Source organism: Varanus komodoensis, unplaced genomic scaffold (assembly GCF_004798865.1).
Source record: "Varanus komodoensis strain SLA01 unplaced genomic scaffold, ASM479886v1 scaffold102, whole genome shotgun sequence".
Taxonomy (NCBI): domain Eukaryota; kingdom Metazoa; phylum Chordata; class Lepidosauria; order Squamata; family Varanidae; genus Varanus; species Varanus komodoensis.
The window spans coordinates 1,292,582-1,310,240 of NW_025335279.1; the positions used below are offsets into that span (position 1 = coordinate 1,292,582).

A 17,659-nucleotide genomic window follows, 5' to 3' on the forward strand; every position below is an offset into this window, starting at 1 on the left:
CACAAAGCGTCCCGTCTCTTTGCAAGTCAGCACATATAGAGAAGTAATTCTTTGTATTACCTTCCATTTTTTTAAATCTAAGTGGTCTCTGTGCCAATTATTCTCCTTCCTCCCTTTTCCTAATATCCTACCCCAGCTCCCTGTCTCTCTTTTGTGCCCATCTACCCATTTTCCCTGAAAAAAAATCCTGCATTTGCACTAATCCCTCTTCCAACCCCTTCACACTTCCCTGCAACTGTTTCTCCCTTGCTAAAAGTATCTCAGACGGAATCCTCTTTTGCTTGTACAATTCTCTCCCTGCTTTCTTATAATCAGATAATAAGACACACACGCACTCAATACTCACACCTTGTTGGAAGTTAATACTCTGCTCTTTGAGGTGCCACAGCTCCATTATGCTTGTTTTGAACAAGTACACGTGTACACAGATACCCTGTAAAACTGTTCTCTTTGAGGGCACACAAGCACATACGATTTTCTGTGCAGTCCCAGTGTTGATTCTAAATGCCTTTATCTTCGTCCTTCTCGGTGTTAATATATTGCTCTATTTTTCCTGATGTGTGCTTTTAATTCATTTCAAATTATTCTTTAATAAAATAAAGCATGGCTTTCAAGGAACTCCCTGTTGTCTCTCAGCCTTTAGGGGGTATCAGGTTTTCTTAACCATCCCAGGAATCAGTGACAAATGGTCCCTTACGCACCTGTTTCGCTTACCTGTATGTATGCATGCATGTAGATTAAAGCATACTTTGTAACGCGTACTATCAGGTTTCAAAGGAGATTTACACATAACTTTCACAAGACCAATAGGAGTGCAAAGGGCGGGGAAAAAGGGCTTACGCTAGCCCGTTTTCTAAGCGAAACAATCCTTCAGCAAGGTGTTAATGGCATTTTCTAGTAAAGGAGACTATGATTAATTAGAAAGATTAAGATGTGTTCAGAAAGTGGATTTTTGAAGTCTGTAGAGAAGAGTCATCGGAACCCACAAAGATCCATAGGCACCTGATGATATTTAATCATCAGTACTGGTATTGCAATCCCGTTAGTGCTTTTGTATTCCTGCTTGCATTGTGAATATCTCATTTTTTTATCCCGTTGTATGTCCATCGGATGTGCCCCGAGTCTAATATTGTTTTCACTGGAGAAAGAAATGTTTCCTGAATGAGGCACTTCTGTATCTTTTGGGAAAACACTTCATGTAGTTTTCGGGGTTTGGGGGGTGTGATATACTCTGGAGTAAGGCGTGGAGGACTTTGAGGTTCTCCCGTCCCCGCGATCGGTAGCTTGATGTGCGCATGGAAGATCTGGCTGCAACGGGCTTAAGGAGAACATGGGATTTTGGACCATCCCTTGGCTCTCAAAATACTCTGATACTTGCAAAGCATGTTGCTATATATGTCCCTCCCTCCTACCTGGAGCTGCTGTTCTCTCAATTCACGCCCATTCTTTCGCAGAGCAGCCCTCGTTTTAGAGATGTCCTCCAATCCGGAAGAGAAACCCACAGGCAGGAAGAGAAACCCAAACCGAGGAAAACGAAACTAGCGCCGGTGGCTGTGCTTTCTGGGTGAGGCCGCCATGGCTGCTCCCGGGACTACCGTGCACGAGCTCTGCGAGGAAGCCACATGCTCCATCTGCCTGGACTATTTCATGGATCCCCTGATGGTCGCAGAGTGTGGGCACAATTTCTGCCGAGCCTGCCTGAGCCAGTACAGTGGGGAATCGGACGTGCAGGCCTCCTGCCCCCAGTGCAGGGGGACCTTCCAGAAGAGGAACCTCCGGCCCAATCGGCAGCTGGCTAACTTTGTGGAAATTGCCAGGAAATTAATAGGGCAGGGGGTCCAAAGGACCGAAGGGGTCGAAGGGAAGGGGCAAGTCTGTGAGAAGCACCAGGAGCCCCTGAAGCTTTTCTGCAGGGACCACGAAGCCCCCATCTGCGTGGTGTGCGACAGAGCCAAGGAGCACAAGGATCACCAGGTGGTTCCCCTGGAGGAGGCGTCCCAGGAGTACCAGGTAGGAGATCCGTGTACATTCTGATGGGGAAGAGAAATACCTGTAGGCTCCTCTAAGCATCGTCTCCGTGAAGACATTCCAATAGGAAAGTATTGGTGCTAAATGACCCACTGATTGATTTCTTTTCTGTACTGCCCAGTAACCACAGGTCTCTGGAGGGACCAGGCATGATTGCTATTAACTTGCATGTTCTTTGTTATGCAAGTAGTCCCCCCAAGGAAGCCGCAGAAGCTTCAGGATTGTGGGGTGCGCTGGGTGGGTAGTTTAATTTGTTCTCTTTTAGCAGCACCCTGTACCAAATCTGGGTTATGCAGAGCCAAAGAAAGGCAATTGAAATGTTGCAGGGAGTGGAGGACTCCCAAGTGAGGGAAGGTCACTAGGTGGTTCCCCTGGAGGAGGCATCCCAGGAGTACCAGGTAGGAAGATCATGGTTGGATTTCCCTGTGCAAGCAGAATAACGATAGATTTTTGCTGAAATGCTGTGCTCTCCTCTAAGGAATTCCTGGGACCAAACTAGATAAGTTCCTAATTGCCTGAAGGTGCAATTATTATAATTCACATTCATAGGTTTTTCTCCTGTGAACCTCAGGAGTGGGGCAGTGGGGGGAGAGTTGAACTCCCTGCCTTGTTCCTGTTTGATGCCATAGTGTGAATGGGAGCTTTTCTAGACACACCAGAGCTGCAGTGCTAGCCCAGGGACCACAGAATGATTCTCCAGCTGCTGCCTCTGGGCAAATGGAGGCAGCTGCCTCAGAAGGAAGATTTTGGGTTGCAAAACTGTTATTTAACTTTGCTATTGTTCTGTTATTAACTCCCAGAAAAAGAAACTCGCAGAATTTTCTGCTCTGGGTGCCAAAGTAAACTTGGCTAGAATTGAGGAAAGGGCATCATTTGGTATTCTGCCTCAGACAATGGAATATTTTGGGGTACCCACCTTAACGTGTTACTAGATATAATAAACTGGTGCAGGGAAAGCGAATCAGGAGACATTTCTTCCCTCTCTCAAATTACTGGAACCCATTGGGGTAGTCCTATGAAGCGAATTAATGTGAGATCGAGGACAAATAAAAGGTGCTGTGCTTTTTCTCACAGCACCCCTAAAACTATGGGTCTCACTTCCACAAGCTGTAATGATGGCCACCAGTTTGGAAGGCTGTAAAAGGGGACTGGACAGCTTCGTGGAGGAGTCCCGATGGCTGCAGGCCTTCCTTCAGTATCAGCCCTGATGGCTGTATACACCAGTTGTTGGGGAAGATGGGGCCGGGGGAGGGGGGTGCTGTTTCGTGCCTGTTCTGTTTATGGGTTTTTTGCGGGTAGTTGGTTGGCCTGCCTGAACAGAGTGCTGGAATAGGCGCTCTGATCCAGGAGGGCTCTTCCAAGTTTTTTAACGAAGGTCCTCGAAAGGTTGATCCCCGCAGACAAGACCCGTTGCCTGGGACAAGGAACAGGAGGGTGTCCCTCCCAGCGATCCTCAGAGGGACACTAGCCAGACTGAGGCTGACCCTGGTGACAAGAGCAGAGGGCTAGTTTAGGAGGCCTCGTGCTGGCCACGTGGCACATGGAACTCTGTCCTCCGATACCTCATGCCGTGCTCTCTGCTCTTCAGAGCTCATGCCCATTTTGTTTCATTTCTATAGCCGGCACTCTGAGCAGTTTGCAAAGGTTAAAAACATTTGCATCACAATGCCGTACATGAGATACAAAACCCTTTCAAATATAATATGTGCATGTTATGTACAAATGTATAAACAGGCAACACACATACCCATGCAAGTTTTACAATCAACACTAAGAAAAGCCAGGATTAAACCCTGATTAATCCCGAAGTGCTCTTCTAGGAGAAATCCCTGATTTAAAAACTTCTCAAATGCCTGAAAGTAGAGGAAGGTCTTAAGCTGATGCCCAGAAATAACAAAACTGGTGACAGGTAGATCTCACTGTGGGGATCGTTCCATAACTGGGTGGCAGTGGGTGGACACTGTGGAGAAGGCCTGCTCACTTGCTGCCACATTTCCGGTGCCGCTCAGCAGAGATACCTGGAGGGGGGCCTTAGATGATAAACAGAATGAATTGGAAGGTTTGTGCTGGGAGAGGTGTCAGGTAAGGCTCAAAACAGCACCTTGAATTAGGCCCAGAAATGTGCAGGTCGCCAGTACAGGAGGGCCCAGTTCAGTGTTAAATGTTCAGACCTTGCCGCTGTTATCGTTCCCGCCACCCGAGACTCCTGCTCAGTTGTATGGTTGGTTTGATCCCAGGCAGGGGACAGCAACGAGTGAAGATCGTGTTCAGCTCTTCCTCTCTCTTAACCAAACCTAATCTTGTTCCTTTCTCTGCGCAGGATCAGATCCTCAGTCGTTTGGACATGCTGAGAAAAGAGAGAGAGAAAATTCTGGCATATAAAGCGGACACTGAAAAGGAAAACCAAGACCTGCTGGCAAGTGTTGACATGCTTAGGAAGGGATCAACCAATAGGTGGGAAGACCTGAAATAAAACGCAGAAGATGCGAAAGCCACAAGGAGGCCCCGCCACACACAACACCTCTTAATTGAAAATGGGCAGAGCCACCATAAAATCATTAATGAAAGATATGCTTAATTATATTTGATTTATTTATATCCCACCTTTCCACTAGATATAGTGTGCAAGGCAGGCGTGCAGGGAGGACTCTTGTAACAAATCTTTAATGGGGCAAACTTATCCACGTTTAGGCAGAAAAAGCCCTACAGCTCCTATCGTGCCCCAGCCAACATGGCATCGTCCTGTCTTCACTGAATGTTGATTTCTTAGCCACGACCAGACAGAAGTATCTTTCCTGCCTTTCCCAACACGCCTTTTCGTGCACCTGCGCTCATGACGTTGGCCTCCCTTTCTGTCTTGTCCGTTTTTTAATTGCAGAAATTAACAGAGAAGGAGAGGCAGCGGACCGTGGATCTGTTCAGGCAACTACACCAGTTTCTGGCCATACAAGAGGAGCTTCTGCTGGCCCAGATGGACGAGGTGAAGCAGGGGATTGCAAAGAAGAGGGAGGAGCACATGGCAGTTCTGACGTGGGAGATCTCCAGTCTCGAAAGTCTCATTCAAGAGCTGGAGGAGAAATGCCAGCAGCCAGCAGGGGAGCTTGTGCAGGTAAGACGGGGCAGAGGAGCCCCGCCTGCTCTTCAGGCTTGGCTGCAAACCTCGGTGTGCGTGCGCCATAGCACCGAAAGGAAGGGGCCCAGGCAGATGGCCAGCGTGTGGCTTCTCCCGGGCCAGCATTGCCAGTGTGAAGCTGGACTGGCAGTCAGTCTGAGCCATCCAGGCTGCCCTTCTGCACTCTTTCAAGGACGTGACCTTGGACAACGTGAAAGGGCAATATCTAAACGCACTTGGGCTGTGTCGTTTCCCTCACCACAAGAGAAAACCATGCAGTGGAATAAAGAGAAAGGTTTCTGTAAAACTAGGGAGATTTCCACCTGCCACATATCCAGCAAATAGCTATCCATGAGCCATCCTGGAAGTCCTCCTGTATCTTTGTGCAAGAACGCACATGGCAGGGCCGGCCAAACCAAGGCTTGGGAGCTGCATGCGGCTCTTTGGGATTGTTTTGTGGCTCGCTGCTGTGGGCGCCTGCTTGCTGCTCACCCCCTGCCGCCCCCACTCACGGGCGCCCGCTCGTGGCTCTCAAACATCTGATACTTACCATATGTGGCTCTTCTGTGGAATGAGTGTGGCCACCCCTGGTGGATGGCATGCAGGTAAAATCAAAGAAGAAGCCTGTTTCTTCCTGCCCCCTGCTCATTGACCTGGTTCTCATGAAACTGGGCTGGTTTTAACGTATAAAGCCTTACATGGTCTGGGACTGCAAAGTCTGGCTCTCCTGACCTTAACTTACCCGGATGCTGTGATCAACATCTGGGGCTTTCTGCCAGGTTCCTACTTCTGAGGGAGGCTTGCAGGGTGGTGGTGAGGGCCTTCTCGGTGGTGGCACCCTGATTCTGAAATGACCTGCCCACTGAGTGCTCTGGTGCCGATGCTGTTGTCTTTCCAGCGCTAGCTGAAGGCCACCCTCTACTCCTGTGTATAGGGTGGGGTGTTTATTTTGGTTGCCTTTTGGTATCTGTACTGAAACGGTTTTTAGCTGTTTACTATACTGATCCTATAGCCCCTCGATAGCCTCCAAGGTGGGAGGCAGAGCTCCAACTTCAGAACTGGGGTCTGTGGTTGGATCCCCCTTCCCCTTTGCAACCAGCGCAGAAAGATCCATGCCAGCTGTCTCTTCAAGCCTGCACGGCTGGCCTTGGAAAAGGGGTGAAAGGGAAACTCCAGGGGGTGAAAGGGAAACTCCAGGGGGTTGAGGAGGGAAGGAGACCTGGGTCACCAGGATGCAATGCTCCGCCCGCCTTCCTTCCCCCTCCAAAGAGCCGTTCTTGGCCCTCCAGGTGATGTTGAGTAGGAACTGGGAGGCGAAGGTCTCCTGCCATTTCCTTGCCATGCATGGGGTTGCCCTAATTCCCTAAGTCCGGCAGTGCATCGACCTCCCAGTTGGACTGATCGCTCAACGAATTTCAATTGTGTATACAGAAATTTTATGTTCTATTGTATTATCATCCTTGCAGTTTGCAATTTTATGAACTGTTGTGAACTGCCCAAAGGACTTCAACTGTTTGGGGGTGTAGAAATGAAATGAAGGAAATGGAGAAATAACAGCTCACAGCCCACCATGGCTTAATTTACCTGCTGGGGCTGTTCCATTGTGCAGAGAGCCTGTGGGTGCCATGTTTGCATGGGGCCCAGCTTGCAATATCCAGGTGAAAGGGTTGTTTGAGCAGAAGAACAACAAACTTGAAACAAACCGTGGGACAGTTGAAGGTTGGGGAGCCTTAAAATGTGACCTGCACCAGGTACTTAGACTCCCTCTTTCTTTCTTTCTCTCTCTCTCTCTCTCTCTCTCTCTTTTTCTCTAGGATGCAAGAAGCATCTTGAAGAGGTAAGTGGGCACCACACGTTTCCATCAGCCTTCCACAATGCTGGGGCATGCTGGGATGGCATGTGGGGAACCTGCCCTCCTGTTCCCCTGGGAAGAGAAAACCGGACTCCACGCCCTCCAGGATTTATTTATTTAGAGCATTCTAATCCCACGTCTCTGCCAAAATAGGCTCTTGGAGTGATTTATATGGAATCAGTAAAAAGAGACAATCTCTGTGGACAGTCTCAGACACAGCACACAGGGAAAATGGGATTATTATTTTTTATTATTGCATTATACCCTACCTTTCTTCCTCTTGCCAAGACAGCTTACAAGATTCTCCTTACTGTTTAACCTCAGAACAACAACCCTGTGAGGTAGTCAGGCTGAGGGTATGTGACTGGCTCAAAGTCACATGGGAAGCTCTGCGCAGATTCCCAGTCCAGCACTCTAACCACTAGGCCACAATAGGGTAGGGAGGAGGAGAGGAATTTCACAGGCAAGGCACGGGCATTGCTTTGAACTATGGCACCCCTTTTCTCGGGGTGGCACCCCTTTTTTCACTGCCACTCGGACCCTTCCCCTCCATCCCTTGGGACCAGAGGTGATTTTCTGCTTGCGTTCATCCAATTCCTTGCCTCTACAATCTCTAGAAATATCAAGGGCAACATTCCAAAGATGCTTTAGGCATGTTTATAGTTAAATGCCTGCCCAGCCCATTTTCAGCTCCTCCTCAGAAAATGGAAAAACCAAAACAAAACAAAGACAAACCTTCTGTCGCTTTTATGATCCAGACAAAATCCTTTCTATTGCCCAAGCTTTGCCTTACTTTGTAAACACGAACAGATTTGCAGTATCAATTCACTTGATTGTAGGGGAACGTCCTGCTCCTGTTCCATTAAGGTGCTTCTGCCCGATTTTCAGGGACCCCTCATGCCCCTCATCCCCATGGGCCACTGTGTGGGGCAGGGTTGGCTGGGCTGCTCGGGAGGAGCTGGCGTTGTGAGCCACGTGGCTGCTGCTAAAATTGTATCAAAGTGCCACTCGGGATCCAAGCAGAAAGGATGAGGAGCATCTCCCTTCTACCAATAAGGGCACCGATGTCAATTTTGTCCCCCCTTTGCAACCCTTCTGTTCTCCCCCTGCCGCAACGACATTGAAAAAGCTCAGTCTGGTGCTATGTCATTGCACAAGACGTTGTGGCCGAATGGAATGAGGCAGCTGCTGAGCATGTTTCTGTCTTGTGCTTCAGTACATAACATTAGGGGGGTCCGGGAAGATGACCCGTTGCTGCTCTTTTGGCCCCCAGGCGCCTGATTTTGGGGTCTCGGCACTCATTCTGAGCATCTCCTTGCGAATGTACCTTGCTCCTTCCTGCAGTTTTCTTCCTCCACACAGTCCCTTAATTTTGCTGCACCTGGGGAAGCTGGACTGGATTTATAGCAGGTAAACCTTGTTTTTTTCTCCACCAGGAGTGAAAAGGAGCCCTTTGAGAACCCAGCGGCTTTCCCTCTGGAGCTGAAATGGAAGCTCTGGGATTTCCGTGATACAATCCCCATCCTAGAGGGTGTGATAAAGAAATTCAAAGGTAATGAAATACGGCCATGAAGAGTTTGTGCTGGGCACCCTGTTGGTCCAAAAAGGAATGTGGTCGTGGTTTTTTAGGCTCCCCAGAGGGTGGCAGAAGCAATGGGGCCTTTTTCCTGGAGGTCCAGCCACCCTTTTCTTTTCCACCAAGAACAGGGTTGTCCTGTAGGGAGAGCTGCAAGGCCAGCCCTGTCTTCTGGAGGGCCCCTGGACAGCCCCGTGGGCTCCCACCCGCCGCAAATCCCCTTTCTCCTCTCCGCTGCCCCCACTGCCACGGGCCCTCAGCCTCTCCCTCCACATGGCTGCCAGGTGCTTGCCTGCCGGGCAGTGAGCCAGGAAGGGGGTTGGCGGTGGACCCTGCCGCTCCCCTGCTTGCTGCCGCCATCGCCTGGGCCAGAGGAGGAGGCAAGGAGGCTGTGGTCAGGGGCCCCTGCCTGGTGTGCACTCTCGGGGGGCAGCCAGGCATCGGGGCAGAAAAGGTAGCGGGGGGAGGGGGGAGAAACCTGTTTGCCTGTGCATAGGGGGAGATGGGACTTCGGCCCCTGTCAGTTCACACTCACTGAAATGGAGCCGCCTCTGCATTTTGCTGCCCATTGGCCCTTTGGAGGTGATCAAAGCCTGTTTGGCTTTTGACCCTCCTAAATAAATGGGTGTAATCCCGGAACAGGGGCTCCCTTGCTGAGACCCCTGCATGGATTAAACAGCAGGGGTCTCCTACTTCTTTCCCTCCTCTGAATCGCCATTCATTCCTCCTCCTCTTGTTCTTTAAATGCTTTCCAGTCTGTGGGAGTCTTGATTGCAGGACAAGTAAGCTTACCCAGCAGCCTTTGCCTGAGGGGCTTTTCCGGAGCTCCAAGTATAAAAAGTTAACCAGGCAAATCCGACGTGCCCTTGGGCCGTCCTAGCCATGGCAAGGCAGGTCTTGGCTGCTCCTTGGCTGCTCCTTTGGTTTCTCCTTCCTCAGGCATGAAAAGGAGGACGAGCGAGCCTCTTTCGCTTTGCCTCTGAGCCACCGTGCAAAGGGCCGCACATCCATCGGTCTCCCCCCACAGCTGCCAGGGAGGGCACTGCAGCGGTCCCTGCCTCAGCTATCAGAGTGTCTGGGGAGCTCCTCTTTTGCACGTGAAACTCTCTGGGTTTTCCGTGGGCGGTGGAATGGCATCTCTGTCACCACAGCTTGGGGGCGGTGCATCACCGTCCCTCACACTCGTGGCTTGTGGGGATGCGCTGCCCCCGGGGGTTTATGCATTTAGGCCCTTCTGGGGCTGCTTTGCTCTCTTGGCTGCTTGCGATGGTGGGCAGACAGGAAGAGGTGCGAAGTTAAGGCTGGATCTGCATGGGAGGTCAGGCCTGGGCAGCCTTGATCTACATGTTTGCTAATACCTTGGAACGATCGGTCTTGGTGAGGGAGAAGCCCTGCTGATTATAGGCCAGCAAGGGTTGTTCTTCCGCATAGGAGATGGGGAAACTGTTGCCTTTCTGATCTCGATGAACTGCTGCTCCCATAACCTTTCACTATTAGCCAGGCTGGCTGGGGCAGACGGGAATGATAGTTCAGCAGCAGCTGGAGAGCCACAGGTTTCCTAGTCCTGTATTTATGTGCAATAATTCTGATTTTAATAAAGCTTCCCTCTACCTGGGGCAGATTTTAGGCAGAGGCAATACTAAACCTAAGGGATGCAGGTGGTACAGTGGTTTAAACTGCTGTGCTGCTGGGCTGATTGATCAAAAGGTCACCGGTTCAAGTCTGCACAACAGGGCAAGTTCCCATTGCTCCATCCCAGCTCCTGCCAACCTTGCAGTTCGAAAGCATGCAAATGCAGGTAGATAAAAAGGTACCCCTTCAGTGAGCAGGTAACAGCGTTCTGTGCACCTTGGTGTTTAGTCATGCCGGCCACATGGCCACGGAGACTGTCTGCAGACAAATGCTGGCTCCCTCGGCTAGGAAACGGAGATGAGCACCGCCCCCTAGAGTCAGGCATGACTGGACTTTAATGTCAAGGGGAAACCTTTACCTTTACCTTTTTAATACTAAACCTGCTTAGAATTGTGCTGTTATTTGCATGCAATGAGGATTTCCCATCTGCCAGATTTATTTCAATTTCTACTTAAACTTTTACTTGAGATAAGGAAATTATAGATACTGTATGATGGAGTGTTTGTGTGTGTGTTAACAGGAGTTGTTCTGGTCACAAGGGAGCTGTGCTTAATCTTTACATCTTTTCCCTTCCCCCCAGATGCTTTGCTGTGCGGACAACAGCTGCAGAAAGGTATGCTTCCCAACTTACGAGGAGTGGCCACTGCTTAGAAATGTGTCTGGCTGCCTTTCACTGGGATTAGTGCAGGGGTGCAGAGCACCACGCAGGGGGCCAAATCCAGCCTTCCGGGAGTCCCAGTCTGGCTCTCCAGGTGTTCCAGGAAGGGCCCACTTCCTTCCCCCAGTCATTTGTCATTTGGTGGCTCCTTGCAGTTTTTCCCCCATTCCGAAATGGCTCTTCCAGCTAAACTCTGCTGGTGTTCTGGCCCTACCCTTTTGCCTTGAGTCACGCCCACCACAGACAGAGGCCCTCAAGAAATTTGGGGATCCCACACTTGGACTGAAAGAGCTTGTCTGTCCCTGGAGTAAAGAAATGTGTCCTGCAGACTTTGGAGCCTTCCCCACGTTAACTGTGAATTATGGGAAAGTCAAGTTGGGGAGGGGGGCATAAGGTTCCATCCCTGCACCCCATTTGCAGTCCTGCTTTTAGGGCTAAGACAGATTCTGTGGTACGTGGAGGTCATGCTCCTGGTCGATCCTGCTTGTCGTCTCTTTCCTCTTTTCACCCGCTTCTCAACAGCAAATGTGACCCTGGATCCAATCACTGCTCATCCCCAGCTCATCCTGTCCAAGGACTGTAAAAGCATCAGCTGGGGAGTCAGCTGCCAAGATTTGCCCAAGAATCCGGAGAGGTTCGACGTCCGTCCTTTTGTGCTGGGCCGCGAGGGATTCGCAGCAGGGAGACACTTCTGGGAAGTCACGGTGGGGAGGGAGGGAATATGGGCCGTGGGGGTAGCTCGGAAGTCTGTGAGGCGGAAAGGCCCCGTGGAATTTGCTCCAGACGAAGGGATCTGGGCCGTGGGGAGGTGGAATGGTCAGTACCGGAGTATTGATCCTCCTCTCGATCCTCTTCTCCCCTTGAGCGGCGACCTCAGGCGGATTAGAGTCAATCTGAACTGTGCTGAGAGTCAGGTGTGCTTTTTCAATGCTGACACAGGAGATCACCTCTACACCTTTCCGGTGGGCTCATCCTTTGGGGAGGCCCTGCACCCCTACTTCTATGTGATCAAAAATGCGCAGCTCAGAATCTGCCCGTAAGGCAGCTAAGCCACCCTCAGAAAGCTTTTCCTCATGAGGCGTTGTATTTTATTCATTTTATTTAAGGTTTTTGTATGTCATCCCAATGACTAAAAAAGTCTCTGGATGGCTTACAGAGCACAAACCAAAAAAAATAAACAGAACCCATAGCGACGACAACATAAATGGGAAGGGAGGGAGGGAGGGAGGGAGGGAGGACGGAAGGACGGAAGGACGGAAGGAAGGAAGGAAGGAAGGAAGGAAGGAAGGAAGGGTATACTCCGTCTAAAATAGTAATAAAAAGAATAAAACCAGATTAATTATTAAAATACTGGGAAAATAAAAAGGTCGTCTTCGCCTGGCATCGAAAGGAATAGAGCGCCAGTACCAGGCAAACCTCCCTGAGGAGCGAATTCCACAGTCGGGGCGCCACCACTGAAAAGGCCCTTCTCCGAGTGACTGCCCTCCTGATTTCCTTCAGAGGGTTCCCGGAGAAGGGCCTCTGCCTCTGATCTCAAGGGGCAGGCTGGCACATAGGGAAGAAGGCTCCTTCAGCCAGGTGTCCAGGACCCAAGCTGTTAGGTTGAAATTTTTTATTTAAATAAAAACATACTACAAAGCTAACATACTACAAACAGGACCCAAGCTGTTAGGGCCTTATAGGTTATTACCAACACCTTAAATTGGGTCTGGATTTCAATTGGCAGCCAGTATAAGCGATATAGGACCAGCATGATATGGGAATTGTATGCTCACAACTCCTCCCTCCTGGTTGTTTTTAGGTGCTTTACACAAGATTGTCACCCTCCGGGGCTTCCCCTGTGCTTTCCAACCATTTCCGTGGATTTTAGATTGAGAAAATGTGGTATTATTCAGCAGTCGCTCTAGGAGACCCTGGGGTTTTAGCACAAGTCTACTATAGCACAGTGCCACCTTGTGGTTGTATGATGGAACATACAGAAAGGCCAAAAAAAAAAAAAAAACCCTCAGGGAAGGAAAAAACACCCGAAAAGAGCCAATCTTAATCATGTAAAGAATCTGGAAATGGAAGTCTCAGTAAAGTGGTGGGTGAAAAGCCTCCTTTTAGGGAAGTCTGGGGGTGCTTCCCAGTGGAGGGCTCCTGGCACTAATGGTTACAATGCACTGGGCAGCCATTTCATCTTTTTTTCCCCTTGTTGGCTTTTCCCCAAGGGAAAAACAGATGGAAAAAATGGAAGGGAAGTAGAAGATGTTATCTAGATCCGCACTGAATAAAATCTGGATGGTTATGTATGAATCCAGTGGCTCTCTTCCTCTGCCACCTTTTCCAGTCATAGTCACTACGAGCTTGTCTACACAAGGCTGTTAATGGCTGCTGATCCCCTGTATCTACTTTCAGTTTTGTCACAAATCTGAGATACGAGCACTACACGAGGAACATTTCCTTTCCTGCTTTTCCACTACATAACCTCTAAGGGCTGCTTCCATGTAGCCTGAAGGGCCTGGTCACGCCTCATCTTGGAAGCTAAGCAGGGTCGGGCCTGGTTGGAATCTGGATGGGGGACTTCAGTGTTGTGAACCACCCAGAGAGCTTCGGCTATGGGTGGTATAGAAATATATATAATTAAATATAATTAATTAATTAATTAAGTGGCACTAAAGGAAAGCAGAATGGGGCAGATAAACAAGAGGAAATTCTACTTTCCTTTGGTTTCACAATTAAATGCCAGGTTTTTCCTTCTCTAAAAGAAAACGCTTGCCAAACGCCATGGGTTAGATGCAGAAGCGAATTTGGAAGGCCACTGTATTGTCAGTATTGTTTAAAGCAGTGGTTTTCATCTGCCGGGCCACAAACTGGGACCGGTCTCCCAAAAATTTCCTGCCGGTTCGTGAAACAGCTGCATCCTGCTCATGGCAGGCCAGGGAGGGAAGGGAGAGCTCAGCCGGAGCCAGCTGGGAGCCAGGTCTTTTCCTGCTGTGTTGTGGTAGGGGAAATGTTGGAGCAGGGTCGTGTTGAGTGTGTTACCTTAGCCAATCTGTGCTGGTGTGTCTGGGGGTTTGAGTGGGTGAGGTTAGTTGTTTTTCGTTATTTGACACTATAAATATGATTTTATTAAGTAACTTTCTTTGATTTTGTGTTGCTCTGCTGTTGATACTGTATTTGAATTTGTATTTGCTCTGAGTATCGTAGAGGTGTTTGTATTGATTTTTCATTTTGCTATTGTAAAATTTTGATCACGTATTCTTGAAAAGAAGCATCAACAGATTTCACACTAGCTGTATTTGAACTAAATTTTGCTCTAAAAATTTCAGTTGTATTTGATTACATTTAATTTCAATATTTTATTCTTTTATTTGCATTTTTACTGCTTGGGTTCTGGTTATTTTAGAGAATTTTCATTTTTGGTGTGATTTTTAAAAACCAATACACAAAATACTATATAATGTATATAATGCTTTTGCTCTGCCTCAGTGGCCCCCAAAATAATTTTCCTGTTTTTGCCAGTCCCCAACTGTAAAAAGGTGGAAAAGCACTGGCCTAAAGCCCATCTCTTCCAGCATCATATTCACACAACCAGCTATCCTGAGGGACCCCTCAAACAAGACACAAGTGCAACCGCATCCAGAGTCAAGCATGTCCGAGTTGTTCCCTCCACCCTACCAGGTTTCATACTCCTGTTCAGCAGACAGGAAGAGAAAGCAAGCCAAAAAGTCACAGAGTAGTGACTGAGCAAGCCTACAAGCTAGGGAAGGGGGGAAAGGCAAAGTAAAAAGAAAAGGGGAGAGAAATCATGATGCTTCAACTTGATCCAGATGTTTCCCAGTAGGCTATCCCCCAGAATTCAATTTAAAACAGCTCTACCACCCTTTTTCTGACAAGCTGCAGTAGTCTGATTCCATTCTGGTTCAAGGACCGCCTATCACTCTTGCAAAGATCTGGCTTGTTCCAAAACATTTCCCAGTTCCTGACATATCTGAGTCTCTTCTACAGCACCATCTCCTTCACACACTAAGATTTCTAAGCTTCATTTACCTAAGCAGCTGTGTAGGTGGAGCTGGAAGCATTTCGTAGAGAAGCACCTTCAGAGTCCTTCTGGTTGACAATCACTGCTTCCACCCCAGCACCCTCTACAAAGCCATCTAGATGGTGCAGGATATTTGCGCCCCTTGCACCAAATTTATCATGTATCCTTCACAAATCCAGCTGTGTATCGGATTGACTCTTCCAGGATGCAAGTCCCGGCTCCCAAGGAACACCTTCAGCATGGCGGGACATTTGCATTCACCTTTTGCGGAATGGGTCCCTTCTAAGGCATCATTTCCCCCCGAGAACCCTGCTGGCTAAGACAACAAGGGAACTCTCGGCTTGGAACTGGGCACCACTACTAGGCCCCAGAAGTTCTTGTCCATATCTCAGCTTCTGCAGGTCAACAAGGTCTTTCAGCAAAGAAGGGAACAAATTTGCTCTTTCTGAGCCTGGAGCATGTTACCCCAAGAACCAGGAGCGTGTGGCACCAAGGAGAACCAGGAGCGGGTTGCGCCAAGGAGACAGGCACTAACTTCTGTCCAGCCATCACAGAGTCATCCCTGTGGCATTCAGTGCTCCCACACCCCTGTTGGCCTTCCACCCAGCCTATTATATTACTATCAATGGAGTTGTTATTGGGTTTATTCTGGAAAATGAAGTACCTTATTGGAGAAGGTGGGGAATTCCTTTAATGTTACTTACTAGTAGAAGACAGAGAAGAATGGATGGACCTGGCCTGCTTACCCTGTTGCTCGACTTTCATGGGTGCTGACGCATGGGGAGGCCTTTTTCCTGGGGCTTTGAGACGTCATCCTTTAGCACTCAAGAATCTCTACAGAGCTGGGCTGCAAGATCTCTTAGGTTCCTACAGGATTTCCCCTTCTGGGATTTCGCTCCCAGCTGAACTTACATAAAGGAGCACATTTCTCATATTTAGTGCTTTTGTTCTGCTTTTCTTTTGACTTCACTTGGTAACTTGGGAGTTGAAATGAGTTCTGAAGGATTGCTCGAGGTCATTTAATAACAGCACGAGTAAATGGCACTTACATAACATGAGTAAACAGCACTAACCTTTAACTCACTTCTGTTCTGAAGTTTCATTGCTGGTGTAGAGATGCTTCATCACTGGGACAAAACCTTAGCAATTTTGAAAAGTCCTAAAACCAAGATTTTCTCCAGGCCCTGGATATCTGCTCATCCACACATTTCTTAGGGAGTCTGGTGTTACTCCTTTGATCCAATTAATACCAGTAGTAGAACAGATTAAAATGGATCAGTTTGACATTTGCTTGTGTTCAAAATTTGCTTCTATGTGAACTGGTGTGGATCTTGACACACTTAAAACTGAGCCTAAGAAGCTATTTTGGACCCTTTCAGTTGTGTTGTTATCAGCAAAGCCCCAGATTTCTGCTGCAGAAGCCAGAACTGGCCACACAGGTGTCTTCTGCAGTATCATAATTGTTTGACATGAGCCAGAATCCCTGTAACTTAAGGGTCTGTTCAGAGTTTGGACACAACATTCAACTTTTTATTTTAGCTTGTTCCCATAGATAAAAGAGAATGTATGTATGTATATATGTATTACATTTTTATACTCCCCTGTAGCCCACAGGCTCTCTGGATGGTATACAATCTAAAATAATATATACAATAAAAGTTATATTAAAAGAGAATAAAATCAGAAACAGACAACAATAGCGAAACAAGGACATTGCAGCTACAATAAGTTAAACTCTTGGTACAACAACAAACAATAAAACCCAGGAATTAAAATAGTTCTGTGCGGATCAAAAGTTAAAATGGCTGGAGAATAAAAAGTTTTTCACCTGGTGCTGAAAGGATAACAAAGATGCCTCAGGTGCACCTCTCTGGTAGGGTGCCACTCTAGAAAAGACCCTTCTCCTAACTCACCTCCCTCACTCCTTCAGGAAGTGGTTCGCTGAGAAGGACTAATTTAGCAGACAGTAATGAAGAATGGGTAGGAACTTATGTTCAGATAACCTGCCCTCAAGCCATTTAGGGCTTTAGATGTTGTAACAAGCATTCTGAACTGGGCCTGGACTTCAACTGGCAGCCAGTGCAACTGATGGAGGACTGGAGTGATGTGATCCAGAGGGCCAGTCCCTGTCAATAGCCGTGCTGCCCTATTCTGAATTCGCTGAAGTTTCCAGACTGTTTTCAAAGGCAGCCCCACATAGAGCATGTTACAATAGCACAAGTGTGAGGTTACCAGAGCATGGATAACTGTGCCTCTCCAGATAGGAAAGCAGTTGGTAAATCAGCCCAAGCTGATAAAAGCTGCTCCTATGCACCAAGTCCACCTGTGACTCTAGTGACAGTTCTGTGTCAAGGAGCACCTCCAAACTACGAACCTCGTCCTTTAGGGGGAGTGCAATCCTGTCCAGGACAAGCTGACAGTCTCCCAACTGGACAATGCACCCACCAACAGCACCCCCATCTTGTTCGGATTGAGTCTCGGCTTACTGGCCCTCATCCGGTCCATTACAGAGCTCAGGCACTGCTCAGAATGGGCACTGCCTCACCTGGGTTGGATGAAAAAGAGGCAGAGCTGAGCATCATCTGTGCATTGGTGACACCTGAACCCATACCTCCAGGTGACCTCTCCCAGTGGTTTCATGCAGATGTTGAAAAGCATTTGCAGTGCATTTTACTGTCAAATGTTAGCAGGCCTTCCCTTTCTGAAGTCTGTCTGTTCTTTCAGTAAGATGGAATTTTGTTCAGTCCGGTCCTCTTCATTTCTGGAGAAGCTAGATG

The 17,659-nt window shown here is 48.5% G+C and overlaps 1 protein-coding gene across 1 annotated transcript in view; it reads left to right on the forward strand.

The window, feature by feature from the left end:
• Window positions 1-12,070, forward strand: part of LOC123017819 (E3 ubiquitin-protein ligase TRIM7-like) — a 28,857-nt gene extending 16,787 nt beyond the window's left edge. Inside the window, exons 7-13 of the mRNA XM_044419408.1 lie at window positions 1,543-2,010; window positions 4,349-4,444; window positions 4,907-5,137; window positions 6,955-6,977; window positions 8,429-8,544; window positions 10,781-10,813; window positions 11,381-12,070. Coding sequence (XP_044275343.1) covers window positions 1,543-2,010; window positions 4,349-4,444; window positions 4,907-5,137; window positions 6,955-6,977; window positions 8,429-8,544; window positions 10,781-10,813; window positions 11,381-11,898 — 1,485 coding nt within the window. The 3' untranslated portion in view covers window positions 11,899-12,070. The remainder of the gene's footprint in view (window positions 1-1,542; window positions 2,011-4,348; window positions 4,445-4,906; window positions 5,138-6,954; window positions 6,978-8,428; window positions 8,545-10,780; window positions 10,814-11,380) is intronic.
• Window positions 12,071-17,659: the final 5,589 nt, after the last annotated feature.